At 35.2% G+C, this 12,622-nt stretch overlaps 3 protein-coding genes across 19 annotated transcripts in view; 1 reads left to right on the top strand and 2 right to left on the bottom strand.

Annotated features, from left to right (window-relative positions):
• LOC107644066 (SOSS complex subunit B1) overlaps nucleotides 1–5,230 on the bottom strand; it is a 6,231-nt gene extending 1,001 nt beyond the window's left edge. The window contains exons 1-9 of one of the 11 annotated variants that reach the window (XM_021107872.1): nucleotides 5,126–5,230; nucleotides 4,965–5,019; nucleotides 4,154–4,464; nucleotides 2,890–2,967; nucleotides 2,041–2,108; nucleotides 1,792–1,932; nucleotides 1,222–1,263; nucleotides 879–1,018; nucleotides 7–530 (exon numbers count right to left, since the gene is read on the bottom strand). In XM_021107872.1, the coding sequence (XP_020963531.1) occupies nucleotides 291–530; nucleotides 879–1,018; nucleotides 1,222–1,263; nucleotides 1,792–1,932; nucleotides 2,041–2,108; nucleotides 2,890–2,966 (708 nt within the window). In that variant the 5' untranslated portion in view covers nucleotide 2,967; nucleotides 4,154–4,464; nucleotides 4,965–5,019; nucleotides 5,126–5,230 and the 3' untranslated portion in view covers nucleotides 7–290. Of the gene's footprint in view, nucleotides 1–6; nucleotides 531–878; nucleotides 1,019–1,221; nucleotides 1,264–1,791; nucleotides 1,933–2,040; nucleotides 2,123–2,889; nucleotides 2,968–3,618; nucleotides 4,474–4,964; nucleotides 5,020–5,125 lie in introns of those variants that run through there. The other 10 variants (XM_021107884.1, XM_021107896.1, XM_021107921.1 and 7 more) reach the window with 10 other exon arrangements.
• LOC107634370 (protein SPT2 homolog) lies at nucleotides 5,314–9,016 on the top strand. Its single transcript, XM_021107739.1, has 10 exons — nucleotides 5,314–5,426; nucleotides 5,810–5,920; nucleotides 6,084–6,325; nucleotides 6,658–6,775; nucleotides 7,040–7,120; nucleotides 7,208–7,331; nucleotides 7,430–7,806; nucleotides 7,926–8,056; nucleotides 8,419–8,505; nucleotides 8,676–9,016. Exons 2-10 carry the CDS (start codon nucleotides 5,885–5,887, stop codon nucleotides 8,788–8,790), a joined length of 1,311 nt encoding a protein of 436 aa, XP_020963398.1. The 5' UTR covers nucleotides 5,314–5,426; nucleotides 5,810–5,884; the 3' UTR covers nucleotides 8,791–9,016.
• LOC107634478 (transcription termination factor MTEF1, chloroplastic) lies at nucleotides 9,346–12,337 on the bottom strand. 7 transcript variants are annotated; one of them, XR_002351425.1, is made up of 4 exons: nucleotides 12,013–12,337; nucleotides 11,265–11,377; nucleotides 9,911–11,067; nucleotides 9,463–9,693 (listed from the first exon to the last, which is right to left on the bottom strand). XR_002351425.1 is itself a non-coding variant. In XM_016337975.2 (3 exons), the coding sequence occupies exon 3, from the start codon at nucleotides 10,899–10,901 to the stop codon at nucleotides 9,978–9,980; it is 924 nt and encodes a 307-aa protein (XP_016193461.1). In that variant the 5' UTR covers nucleotides 10,902–11,067; nucleotides 11,265–11,377; nucleotides 12,013–12,337; the 3' UTR covers nucleotides 9,346–9,977. The 7 variants fall into 7 exon arrangements, 5 of the variants coding, with proteins under 5 accessions (XP_016193461.1, XP_020963452.1, XP_020963425.1 ...); XR_001619025.2 differs by having other exon boundaries at nucleotides 9,463–9,831; nucleotides 12,013–12,336; XM_016337975.2 differs by having other exon boundaries at nucleotides 9,346–11,067.

The raw sequence follows: 12,622 nt of genomic DNA, 5'->3' as shown, positions 1-12,622 counted from the left end.
CTATCTTTTCCTACATCAATATAATTAAACAAATAGAGAGTTTATAAGATGTTAAATATGTACTTCCCCTTATCAGCTTAATCTTTTAAGATAAATAGATTCATAATATGGTATCAGCTTTTATAACCTAAAAGTCTAAAGTTCGATCTTTGTTGATCCTAAAACAAAACAAATTTCAGCACAAGACAAATAAAAGAAAGACTATGCAAAATTCACACAAATAAAAGAAAAAAACTCGTGTATAAAAGGACATGTATATAATCATCATTTATGTATATTTTCCTATTAGCTTAAACTTTTGGAACAAGTGGTTCATAACATAAAGGTTTTCCATAATTTAAATATGAATTGTTAAGGTCACAATAGAGATCATTTACCTGCATCAAATAGTCTTGCTTGACCATACCATATAAGATAGCCATTAGAGAAGCAAAATGTGTGACATCACTACTGTTCTTTTCTTCAGTATTTGTGCAATCAGTATTTTGAGAATGTGAGAAGCCAACGTTTTCTTCCTGAGAAAAACGTAACTGTCATTCTTAAATGAGCTACATCCCCATAGTTTCCATTGTATAAGTTGTATCAGTAACATGTAAATGATGCATGAATTTTAGTGAAGATGCATATCTTCCTGGCAAAGCAGAGAAAGAGGAAAATTGCCTTATGCTATATGATTGTTAATGCGAACACCCCACAGTTATTATGCATGATTGTTAATGGTGAAAGATCATGCACAACTGAATCATGCGAAAACATCAGATGAGAGGATCCGTTATTGAAATTTTACTATCAAGTCTTAAAATTTGAAGTTATGTGGGTAAAAAGCTAAACCCAGAAAGATAGTGAATCAATAGTCACCCCCAAACAAAAAGTATTACCAAATCATCAGAAGCTGCCTGATTATTCAATTCAACACCAAACTCAATATCCGAGAAGACAGATAATTTCCCGTGTGTCCTTTGTATGGCACTCGTTACGTCTCTCAATAAACCTTCAAGCTCATTAATTATTACCTTGGCTGCAAGACAGAGAAGACAATGAATAGCAGCAGCATCCATTTGTACCAAGGACAAATGCTGAACATAAGCTAAGGTGAAGATTGAAAAGACGGGATAAACAAAAACAAAAGGCCTAATAGGCCAAATTGTTAAATAGAAGTAACAGTTATAACAAGACAAATGATCAATCACATAACAAAAATAAGCCTTAGTAGTGCCACACCTTTGCTTATATGGTTAAGAAGTCCACGTTTGCATGAGCACACTTCCATATTCAATTTTGCCATGTCAAAACCAATGTATCAGCACAAATAATAGCAATAGCACTAAAGTGGATAGAAATTGAAACGAGAATCGATAACCAAAAATAAAATTGATGTTCCAAACAGATGACTACTATCGAATGAACAAAATTCATAAGATATGTCCAATTCTAGTTATAATAATCAAAATTTACAAGGACTATAGTAGCAATTTCTTGAATTGACTAAAAAATGTGAATAAACAAATTAGATGGAAACCAAAAAGGAATGAGAATGGAGAAGTATAGAACCAAGAATTACAAGTAAGAAATGCCAGCACAACTGAGCTAATCATGCGAAGCAAGATCATTTAATGGGAACAAAACTTGTGAATGGAATTTAGAATACTTCTTTTTCAGAACTTGCACAGATTCTTGAATAACTAAGAAATAATACTTGCATACATTTGCAAAATGTATGATCAGCCTATAAGTGCACACAAGAAGAAATCCTCTGATCGTCATTCAAGGGTAAGCAAGAGCCATACTTACAATTGGTTACATTATTGACACTGTCATTGGGTTTCTTGCAACCAGAGTTGACATAGGATTTAACTCTATCTGTTCCATTAGCTTCCATTATCTTGCCAACTAATATAGAATTGGTATCTATAGGAGGTCTCCGGATAAACTCTACATGTCGATAAAGAAAATTCAAAACAACCATGAAGCATACGTAAGTAAAATTATTATTTCACACTACCTAACTAACAGATGGTAAACATAATTGTGTAAAACTACCAAGTGCTTGTTGAAATCCACACAGCTGCTTGCTTCCTACATTTCCCAACTCATCAATCTTTGTAATCCTATCATTGGGTAGCTGTTGAGAAACATAACATTGCATAGATATATTTTCTGATGGTGAAAGAAAGAAACCACAAAATAGCACCAATTCCTAAAGAACAGGGGGAAAAGAAGATATATGTTTGTGTATTAGGTAGAGCACTGTCTCAAATCATAAGAAATACCGACATGGAAAGTTTTTCTATGATGCACTCTTTCTATTTCCCACTACCTCCGCCATTTGACAGTTATTGCCACCTCTAGCAGCCCTTGGGACTAAGAATCATTATAGTTATTGCATGTCCGAAAATGATTATCTTGAAGTGGCTACTAGTTAGGAAATCTGTAGTTTGTAGAGGTGGAGAATTACAACACAAATTAGGATGACAAGACAAAAATTTATGGCAACTACAATGAACTATGTGGGAAACCTCCCTCAAACTTGTTGATCCTCTTGGTTATTCAAGCAATTAAAACAACTGCAAAGCAACAATAACATATGCTTTGTATTGCATCCAAATGAAATTCTTCTTTCAATTAGTTTACATATCTAGACATGGATTTCATTTATTCATTTGAAACTGCTAAAGGAAACATAAGGAAAATACTATTGTTCTTGTAAGATTGCATTCATGAAATGGGAAATATTATTCCCAATATTTGTTCCAAGTAACTTTTCAATCCTTTAAGGGTCAACCATGGCAAGCAGGCTTTATTTTTATATACAAGCATATAAAACTACCAGATACTTACCAATAGACCAATATCAAAGAAACAAAGAAGCTATAAAGAGTGAAAAATTACCCTGTCATGAAATCCCTAAATTTGTGGAAAATTTCTTGATCGAGGTGAGAAACTGGATTATCTTCTGTGCTTCCCATTCTGAATTCCAGACACAAAATGTGTTTTAAGTTAAAACTAAAAAACAGTTTCATATTTTCATAATATGTAAACCAAACCCACATCAGTTTAGAGAAGAGTTCATTCTGTGCATAAATTTGTTTGTCAACTGAAAACATTTCCAAGCCGAAGCAGGAGTGTCAAACGGGTCAGGCCTAGGCTAACAAATAAACGTTCGTAAACGAAACAGCACGTTTAACACGTCTGGCTCATATAAGTCAGTCTGCAGGCTTAAATGGCCTGCCCGTTTAACTTTTTATGAGCTTAAAAAATTATTATAATTCTTAAATTCACCATTGTGTTGCGCTTGACTAAATTTATTTACCAGGTCATATATCACATTGATGGTTGGTAATATCATGTCATGAGAAGTGATCTAATCAGTATAGTATAAATTAAATATTTTAAAGCTACCATATGCTAAAATCAAAATAATCTAAATAAAGCCATGAAATTAAACTAAAGTTTCTTACTTAACCATTGTATAATAGATTTGCGAACATCTCTTTATAAAAACGTTTGAGTCGAGAAATTAAACCCAATAAAAATGAAGAGAAATATAATTTACTTGGATGGGTGTAAATAAATCAAAATTGACTTCTAAATATATAAAATCAAATTAACAGAAAGAAATTAAAAACACATCTTCAATAATGATTCCTTTTCACCAACAAATTCCATAAGTATGGAAAAATAGTTTATTCAATAAATATTTTACTCCTTAATAATATTCCGAAACATGTATTCCTCTTTGATACATGGCTTACGTTCTAACTCTAAATCATACTAAACCTGGTGTTTGACTAGCAGCAGTAACAAAAAGGTAAGAACAAAATGATGATAATGGCACTTCTTATAGACATTGTGCTTCTAGCTCAGAACAACAGTGAGACCAAATTTACACCTATTTATAGTGCAGTAGATAGATATTAAAGAAGGGAGTTATTAGAGCATTGATTCACCATCACACTCTAATCCATTACACCTATGCTTCCTCTTATAGCACATTAGTCTCAGGCAATGGGAGGAAACATGCGAGAGTGGACAGATATAACTTGATGCTGTATATACTTGCTAGTATTCATTGGATCAGGAATCCAATGAATCTCACTCATATTTGGTGTCTCAACATACGCCATGGTAAACTCTCCTACCTTCTCCATCTTACCTCTCTTGCCTGACCTTAGCACAAGGTGGTTGCGTTGGTAGGAGAAGATGCCATTGGTCAGCTGAATTATGTCGCCACCCTCGAAAGCATTGCACTCATCTCCCCAAAGCTGAACATGAACGGCTGCAGTCTCGTCGGCCACAAGAGCCATGCATAACTTGTTCTGGCCCTCCAGTGTTGCATTGCCTTTCTCCAAAACTATGAATTTGGTGTTAATGTTGTTCTGAGCTGAAGGAACAATGTCTTTCAAAAGTGTCATCGTCGTTGTCATTTTATTCTTGCTTTTTGTTAATGCTGCTGCTCCTCAAACACTAGGTTGGCTTGTTAATTAGTATGATTTGGAATTAGAACCAAAACCATGTATCAAAATTCAAAAAGGAATGAATATAAATAATACAATACATATATCAAAGAACAAACACTAGGCACTTGAGAATATATATCTCACTCAAGTAAACATCCAAATTGGTCCAACGAATTTCAGAACACTTTGGTCCCAACAAATTTTTATTACTGTGGAAATTCTCGAGAAAGATTGGTCCCTCCGCTTTCAATCATATTATTAATATTAGTGTTGAACAAATAAGTCACTAACACAATTAAGTCCCAAAAAATTATTATCATAAGACAATCTGACAAGTTCTAGAGAATGAAAATTTGTTGAGAAACAAAGTGTCCGATCTAGAATTTCTCGGGGACCTATTTAAGTGTATACTTTATATATTTTCATACAAGATTTGGGAATTAACATGAAGTAACAGAGAAAAAGCAGCAGCAAAGTGAAAAGGCTATGAAAAGAGTGGAAAGTTACCGTTAAAACTGTTAAGAATTTCTTGCTCCGAGTGAGAAAATGCTTGATTTCTATCCTGAAATTCACACACAAAATGGAATAGAATTCAATTCAATTATTAATGAAAGTGGAAGAAATTTAAAAACAAAATAAAATAAATAAACAAAAAATGGAGAAGATACAGATGTTGCCGCGGCAGCGCCGGAGAGAGATGAAGACGGTGGTCAGTGGTGGTGGCGGTGGCGGTAGTTGAGGGATGAGAGAAGAGCAGAAGAAGTGAACGCTGCGGAGAAGAAAAGAAGGGAATTGGGGTTTTTGAAGGTAGGGATATATTTGATATTTTATTTAAAAAATTGTTACCGTAATTAAAAATAATTAAAATTAAAATAAATAAATAAAATAGAACTGTGAATTCAATAAACGGAGCTTCCTTTGTAATCAGATCCCTTTCTTTTTCGCTTCATCGATCAATCATCATACAATGTAAGCTCTTTTCATAATCTCCCATTTTCCCTTCCACTTTCGTTTTTTTTTTTCAGTTCCTTCTCGTTTTTAATCTTTTTTAATTTTTTTAAATTGTTGCTACTTTACTACCATGAATTTTGATATGAATTATTCACCATGCGGATCATTTGATTTTCTGAAATGATTGAAATTTCGGTGAAAATCAATCACCAATACATATTTTCTGGTTTGTGGTATTTAATTTTTCGAGTTTCTAACGAGATTATGAACCCAATAATCCTGGTTCTATTGTTTTTCATATTAAAAGGGATTTTTTTTTTTTTTGTTCACAAGGGTATTGGATTATGTCTAACGTAAAAAAGTTTAATTTTTGAATTGCTTTGTGTGATTGGTGCAAACAGAGAGCATGCAACCACTCTTCCATCAATTACTGTTGCATTGTTGATTAATTGGTTGATTTTGTACTTCAAGCGGCAATGCGGGGCTATGATGATGATGATGATGATAGAGATGTAAGATCCATAATTTATGGGTTTCAAGATTCCCCTTCTTTAAAAAAAAATTATATTGTGATTATTTTTTCTGTGACCTTCTGATTATTTGGCTTGTGTTCGTTTAAGCACTTTTTTCCGGCTGCATTTTTGGCTCATGAGCTATGATCATCCCTAATTGCAGGAACTACAGGATTATGATGATTACTATGACGAGGGTGAGGGTGCGGAAGAGTATGAAGAGGAAGAAGAAGAAGAAAAGCCTCGGAAGCCGACGAAGGAGGAGCTTGAGTACCTTGAGTTGAGGCAGAAATTGAAAGAATCAATTCGGAAGCAGATGAAGAGGGAGGGTACTGGTACTGGTAGTAGTGCTTCTCGCACGGATTCGACCGATCATAGAAAGAGTAACAAACTGCCTTATGATAAGTGAGTCTTGCAATGCACAGTCCCTTTAGGAATTACATAATTGATTTTGATGAAGTATCTAAGTATCTTGGTTGTTCAATAGATTTGCATGATAAAATTTGGCTGTTTAAGGGACATAATCTCATTATCTTTGTTGATAAGTAGTTTTTTTTTCCCTCCTTATTATCTTGTTTTTGAACTACATTAAAGTATTACACCATTTGGTTGTGGCCCCTTCCCGGATCCTGTGTAATGTGAGATTCTTGAACCACACGTTGTATTGAAAGTGCTATCTATCTATGATGTGACAAAATCCCTGATCTTTCACTGTTTTTATCCATCTTTTATTGCAGTTATGGCTCCTTTTTTGGCCCTGCCCAACCTGTTATTGCACAGAGGGTAATCCAAGAGAGCAAGTCATTATTAGAAAACCAGCATTTGGCACCTAGGGTTTCCAACCCCAATCACATTGTATGTATTCACAAAATCACAATCTATGTTTTGGTTTCTTTACCATCTTTCCTATAAAATTATGCATGATGTTAATAATTTCAATTCAAGCTACTATAATTCCTTTTTAATATGTTTTGGAATCTTTTTATTGGGCACAGTCATATGCTTTTTAACTAGAATGAGTTCATGTATGATAAGCCTAAAAACTTTAATTTTCTGTCTAAACATTCTGAGTTGTGGTTTAGCTAAGTACATTGTTTTTCATAATGATCTTGTTTGCAGAAGAAGAACCCAAATAAAGTATCAAACAGAGGCTCAAAGCCTATATCTAAGAATCCGCCTCGGCCTTCCAAACACGCCGAGGTCTTGTTGATATCTGTTTAAAGCTTTTTGTATAAGTTTGTAACTTTGCTTCTTTGCTCTAAATGATTCTTTTTCATGTCCATGCAGACAATGGTAAACGCCCAAAAACTAAAAAATACAAGAGACTATTCCTTTCTTTTATCCGATGATGCAGAGCTTCCAGCTCCTTCAAAAGCAACTCAACCTCAGAAAGTCTCTGTACGAAATTCGGGTATATTGGCTATTTGTTAATGTGGGGTTGCATTGTGGGCACTAAAATATATTATTGTAGTTGAGGAAACTTATACAGGATTTTTGCTGATGTTAAAGAGGGACGGCCGGCTCAGGTTCCGGGGAGGAGTAAACAACCTTTGAGTGAACTGAGACCGGGTTCTATGACTAGCCATTTGCCACCTAAACCAGGACCGAATAATAAGTTAAGTTCCAGCAGCAAACCTAGTACATCATCAGAACATTCTAGAAGACAGCTTGGTAACAACAGCGCGAATGGACCAGGCCGGCCGATTGGGCCGAAAGTGCCTTCAAAGATGTCTGTTGGTACAACAAATGGTTTCCGGAAACCACTTCCTCCAAAGGCCACTCATTCATCAATTCTTGGGCATAGTGTGGAAGCAAGGAAAGACGCGCTAGAACCAAATAAGCCTAAAATGATACCAAAACAATCAGTAGCATCATCAAAACCACAGGTGGTGTTATATACTTGTGAACACTGACACATATCAATGTTATGGGATTTTGCTTTGATCTTGTTCATATAATTTCTCTTTAAATTCTTAATGGAATTAGACATTTACTTGGTTTACAGAATAATAAACCAGTTAAACAAAATCCAATTGCTTCACAAGATCATCGTCCTAAGAAAAAGGTCGCAACACGGCATCCTGATGATGTTGAGGACGACATGGATATCAGTAGAATGATCAGATCAATGTTCAAGTAAGGTTTATTTGTTTTGTGAAGATAATCTTGAATTTTATACAATGTTTTAGTTTTGTTTTCAGTTCAAGAAAAAAGCATTTGAAGTTTTATAGTAGCTGAATGTTCTTATTTCTTGATTCCTCTTCTGTGAATAAGGGGGGACAGGGGCTTTGATATTCTTACTTTGCTGATGCAGGAAGCCATACTCAAATGTTTATATGAATCTTGATTGTTGTAATACCTAATCAATGTATTTCTTTTATGGTGCTTATAAACTGGGATTAGGGAAGGAGAATTAACCAAATTTTATTGTTTGTCTTTATTTCTCGCATTACTACTAATTTGAAATTGTTGATAATTGTTTGGTGGATCGTTTGCAGCTACAACCCCAACAAATTTGCCGACCAAGACGATGATGATAATATGGAGGCGGGCTTCGATGAAATCTTAAAGGAAGAAAGGAGGAGGTATGTTTTTCCAGATTGAACATTTTTATTTAGTACTTTATTCAGTATTGCTTTAGTTTGTTGCTTGGTAAATGTGTGTATATTATTCAGTATATATTTCCAAATGTCACTTCTTTATGTTAAAGTAATTTTCTTTTTATGGTTGTTGATTTTGTGCTATACACATGCAGTTCCTTAATTGCTAAACAAGAGGACGATGAACAACTGAAGTTAATCGAGGAGGAAGAGGAAAGAGACCGGAGAAGAAGGTTGGCCAAGTTAAAGAAAAGAAAGCTTGGGGAGTAGTACCAGTAACATTCAACACCACCCTTTGGCTTCCATTCAAATCATTGGTTCAAATGGAACTTCCCTTCTATTTTTATCTGGGGCAGTTCTTTGATTACGGGATTTAATTAAGCAATTTATCATTGATGGTAGAATTAGAAATTCATTTGTCCACATTACTTTGAAAAAGGTACTGTTGTGTAAAGACAGGTCCTTCTTTAACAAAAATGTGTTTCAAGCTGCACTATTTTTTGCCTTTATGAATATGCAAGAATTTCTCATGGCAGAATTGGTGGCAAAAGCTTGATTCCTTATGGCCAAGTTAGGAACATACAACCTGTATCCTCCAACTTAGGGGGGGTACCAAATATAGCTTGTAATAGTTAGTAGTATAACTTAACAAACTAGTTAGAGCCTTAAGTTAGTTAGGCTACCATTCATCAGAGCTCAATTCTCTCCATTTCTCTATTATTCAACACTAAGATACAACTTGATCAAGTATGAACACCACTGATTCAATCTAGTGTCTAATAATGGGCAAGGACTTGAGTCACTGTTTACATCATCTCAAAGATGCAGCCAAGAAAATCATGCTTAATATATTGGAAAAATATTAGTATCATCTACTAAGTACACAAAAATGGCCGCTGAAATATTCCACAAACATCCTTCAACATAGTTTCGGACAGTGAATGCCGGAGAAAATTAAGCAGGTATTATTAACAAAAAGATTATCTCTTTGGTTTCATAATCACAAAGACAATCAAAATTGCACATATTATAAAGTACTACACACTATATTCTGAGCAAAACTATTGAAAGATACTTTTGTTATCCTCTTTTTCTTTTGGCTACAGAGTGGAGGAAGTGGAAGGAATCCATCGATCATGGCTCTTCTGATCAAATAACATGCAGTCCTCTTATCTGTATAACACAAACCAAACAAGTATGGATTTAAATGGCCAAGCTTTTGTTGCATTTCCAACATTTTTTCGAAAATTATGTCCGATGAAGCCATGCCGATCCACTCTCCATCCACCACCATTTTGATGAGAAACCATGCTGTGAACAATTCAAAAATCTTTATGCAAACAGGTAAAACACGATTGATTTATATCAAATATGCACATACATTTTATACCTTCATACTGTCAATTCATAGAAGAATGATACTTCTTCCATTCTCACCAAGAACCAATTTACAACAACTACCTTCCATCAAGCTTTCTTAACCTGGTATTAATCAGTGTCTCATAGAAAACACCATCATCACCCTTCAACATAAGATGCAAAGGTAGTTTCACCCTATTCTCAACCAACACCTTATGCCTTGGCTTAATCCTCCCTTCCAAGCTAAATGAAAAATACTGCGGAAACCGATTCAACTCTGAAACGTTTCCATTCATCTCATTCAAAAAGTACTCAACTTTAGGCTTCAAATTCTTCTCTACACTGTAGGTTAACAAAGCAGGGGACCTCACAACCATGCAATTAACCTCTGATTCCGAAAGCCCCAAGCTTTTCAAGAACTCGATCTTCGGAATGAGCGTTCCCTCCACGCTCGAAACAAGTAGCACAGTGTTCTGGCACGTTAGGGAATTCGAACCGGTGAACCCTAATTTCATCAGGAATTTTAGGGTTGGCTTCAATTGCTCCTCCACGCTGCAGATCAAGAGCCTAGGGCACCGCGAGATCGATTTGTGAACGTCGGGGTAAGGGATTCCGACGTCGTTGAGGAGGAAATCGAGGATCGGATAGAGGTCCGTGGCGGGGTCTCGGTTGAGAAGCTCCGGGAGCATATCGAGGATTCTTCCCATGGCGGAGCGGTGGATTCCCATGGAAGAGAGGCATTGCTCGACGGATTTGACGGTGGAAAGTGGTGTGGATCGGAGGTTAGGGTTTACTTGGAAGGCTTTCTGTGGGTTCACTTTGAGATTCTTGAGGTACTGAACTTTTTCCTGGAAAATGAGTCCGCGGTCGGTGGGGGAAGGAGGGGTGTTTGTTTCCCGGGAAAATTGGGGTCTGAAATTAAAAGGGGCGTAGTGGGTTTTCAGGATAAAATTAGGGATTTGGAAGGGTTTTGGGTTCTGAGGGAGCAAGAAGTGAAGGGAGGGTACAATTGTCATCGTCATCGTGTTGTTGGAGGACGATGGAGCCAACGGTGCGTTTGTTTCTATAATCCAATTCCAAGGAATCTGATTACACGACGTGACGTTTTAACTTGTCCCCCTGCATGCTGGGTTTCTCGGTAATCAGCTAAAGAAAAACCGACTTATACTTGTTTAATTGCACAAGTTTCTACAACAAAAGAAAGAAATCAATATTAAATTATAAAGCATAAACTACGAAAGGAACTTCAAATTTCTTTTTTGCATACATAATTCAAGTTTCTCAAACTCCTCGATAATCTCCTCAAAACAAATGAGCAACAAGATACAACAAATAATATATGTGTACATGTATCTGTGAATAGTTGTGTAACTGTGTCAACTTACACGACCAGCATAATCACTTTATCAGCACAGAAAGTGAACCTTCTCTTTTTCTTTTCCATCATTGCATTTACCATCGTTGAGACTTTCTGTCTCTAACTTCATTCTCCGCTCCCCTTGAATTCATCAATAGCAATGCACAGACATTAGAAGAACACAGTGCTGGTAAAAATGAAAATCTAAGATGGTATTCAGCAACAAATCACCAATAATTAACCATTGCCATGTTTTAATTAAAATCAGAACCAAACAAGGAGAACAAAGCAACAATAATCAGAACATATTTTAATTAAATTCAGAACAAATCAGGCCCAAACATGGAGAACAAATCAACATTATCCGTAATTAAAATCAAAATAGATCAGAACCAAACAAAGAGAACAAATCAACAATAATCAGAAGTTCAGAACAACAAATCAACCTTATAAATTATAATAACAAGTTCAGAGCAACTCCAACATTATAAAGTATAATAATAATAATCATCATAAAAATCAACAATAACCGCATCAATTAAAATAAGAACAAATAAGAAAAAAAACAGGTAATAATCAGAGCAAATAATCAGTTTCCTGGTGGTAATCAGAACAAGAATCAGAACCGAAAACTGAATTTCAGAAGCTCAACCTTAATTATATTTTTCCAGGAAAAAAAAAATACTAGTTCACTTGTAATCACTAATCAGAACTCTAATCAGAAGTTTAGAATATCAACATTAATTATTTTTTTTCAAATAAAAAAGAAGGTTTACCTGAGCTTGGGAACAGGGGAAGGGGCAGTTGAGCAGAGGCGGTGGCTGACTGATGGTGGTAGAACTGAGAACCAGAGGAGCGCCGAAGAAGAAGTCACTGAGAAGCCAGCTATGGTGTCGTCGTCAACAGAGGAAGAAGAAGAAGAAGAAGGCACTGTGAAGAATCTTCGACACTCAACAGTTCGATTGGACCAGAGGAGCGCCGAGAAGCAGTCGAACAGAGGAGCTCTGAGGCTGGTGAGGGTGGTGTTTGGACAAGGCTTGAGGTTCTTCACTCCAGTTTCTTCCCTATTCCAGCGTAGTATTCGATGTCCCATAAAGTTTGAACCATTAAATAGTTTCATAACAAAATTACAAAATATATCTGAATACTATTTGATATATGACGAGAGCAATCGACTTTTAGGTCATTGTTATTGTTTTTATCTTTTAAATAAATAAACATATGTGATTATATAAATTTGGTGTTGTTACGAATAAATTATGTTTTGATAATATAAAATAAGTTAGTTGATAAGTTATTAATATTTATTAGGTGTTGAATATATTTTTAATAAATATTAATTTATTAATTAATTAATTTAATTTATTCATTAACTGTTTATTACAC

The sequence above is a fragment of the Arachis ipaensis genome, chromosome B01 (genome assembly GCF_000816755.2).
Source record: "Arachis ipaensis cultivar K30076 chromosome B01, Araip1.1, whole genome shotgun sequence".
NCBI lineage: Eukaryota > Viridiplantae > Streptophyta > Magnoliopsida > Fabales > Fabaceae > Arachis > Arachis ipaensis.
The sequence above is the reverse complement of the archived record's forward strand: the minus strand, read 5'-3'. Positions and strand labels throughout refer to the sequence as shown.

Bases quoted from the DNA above. Each gene is read 5' to 3' on its own strand.
- LOC107634478 (XM_016337975.2), bottom strand. From the start codon at position 10,901: ATGACGATGACAATTGTACCCTCCCTTCACTTCTTGCTCCCTCAGAAC.
- LOC107634370 (XM_021107739.1), top strand. From the start codon at position 5,885: ATGCGGGGCTATGATGATGATGATGATGATAGAGAT. The intron at 8,057-8,418 runs GTAAGGTTTATT...GATCGTTTGCAG, and splicing joins ATGATCAGATCAATGTTCAA to CTACAACCCCAACAAATTTG. The intron at 8,506-8,675 runs GTATGTTTTTCC...ATACACATGCAG, and splicing joins TTAAAGGAAGAAAGGAGGAG to TTCCTTAATTGCTAAACAAG.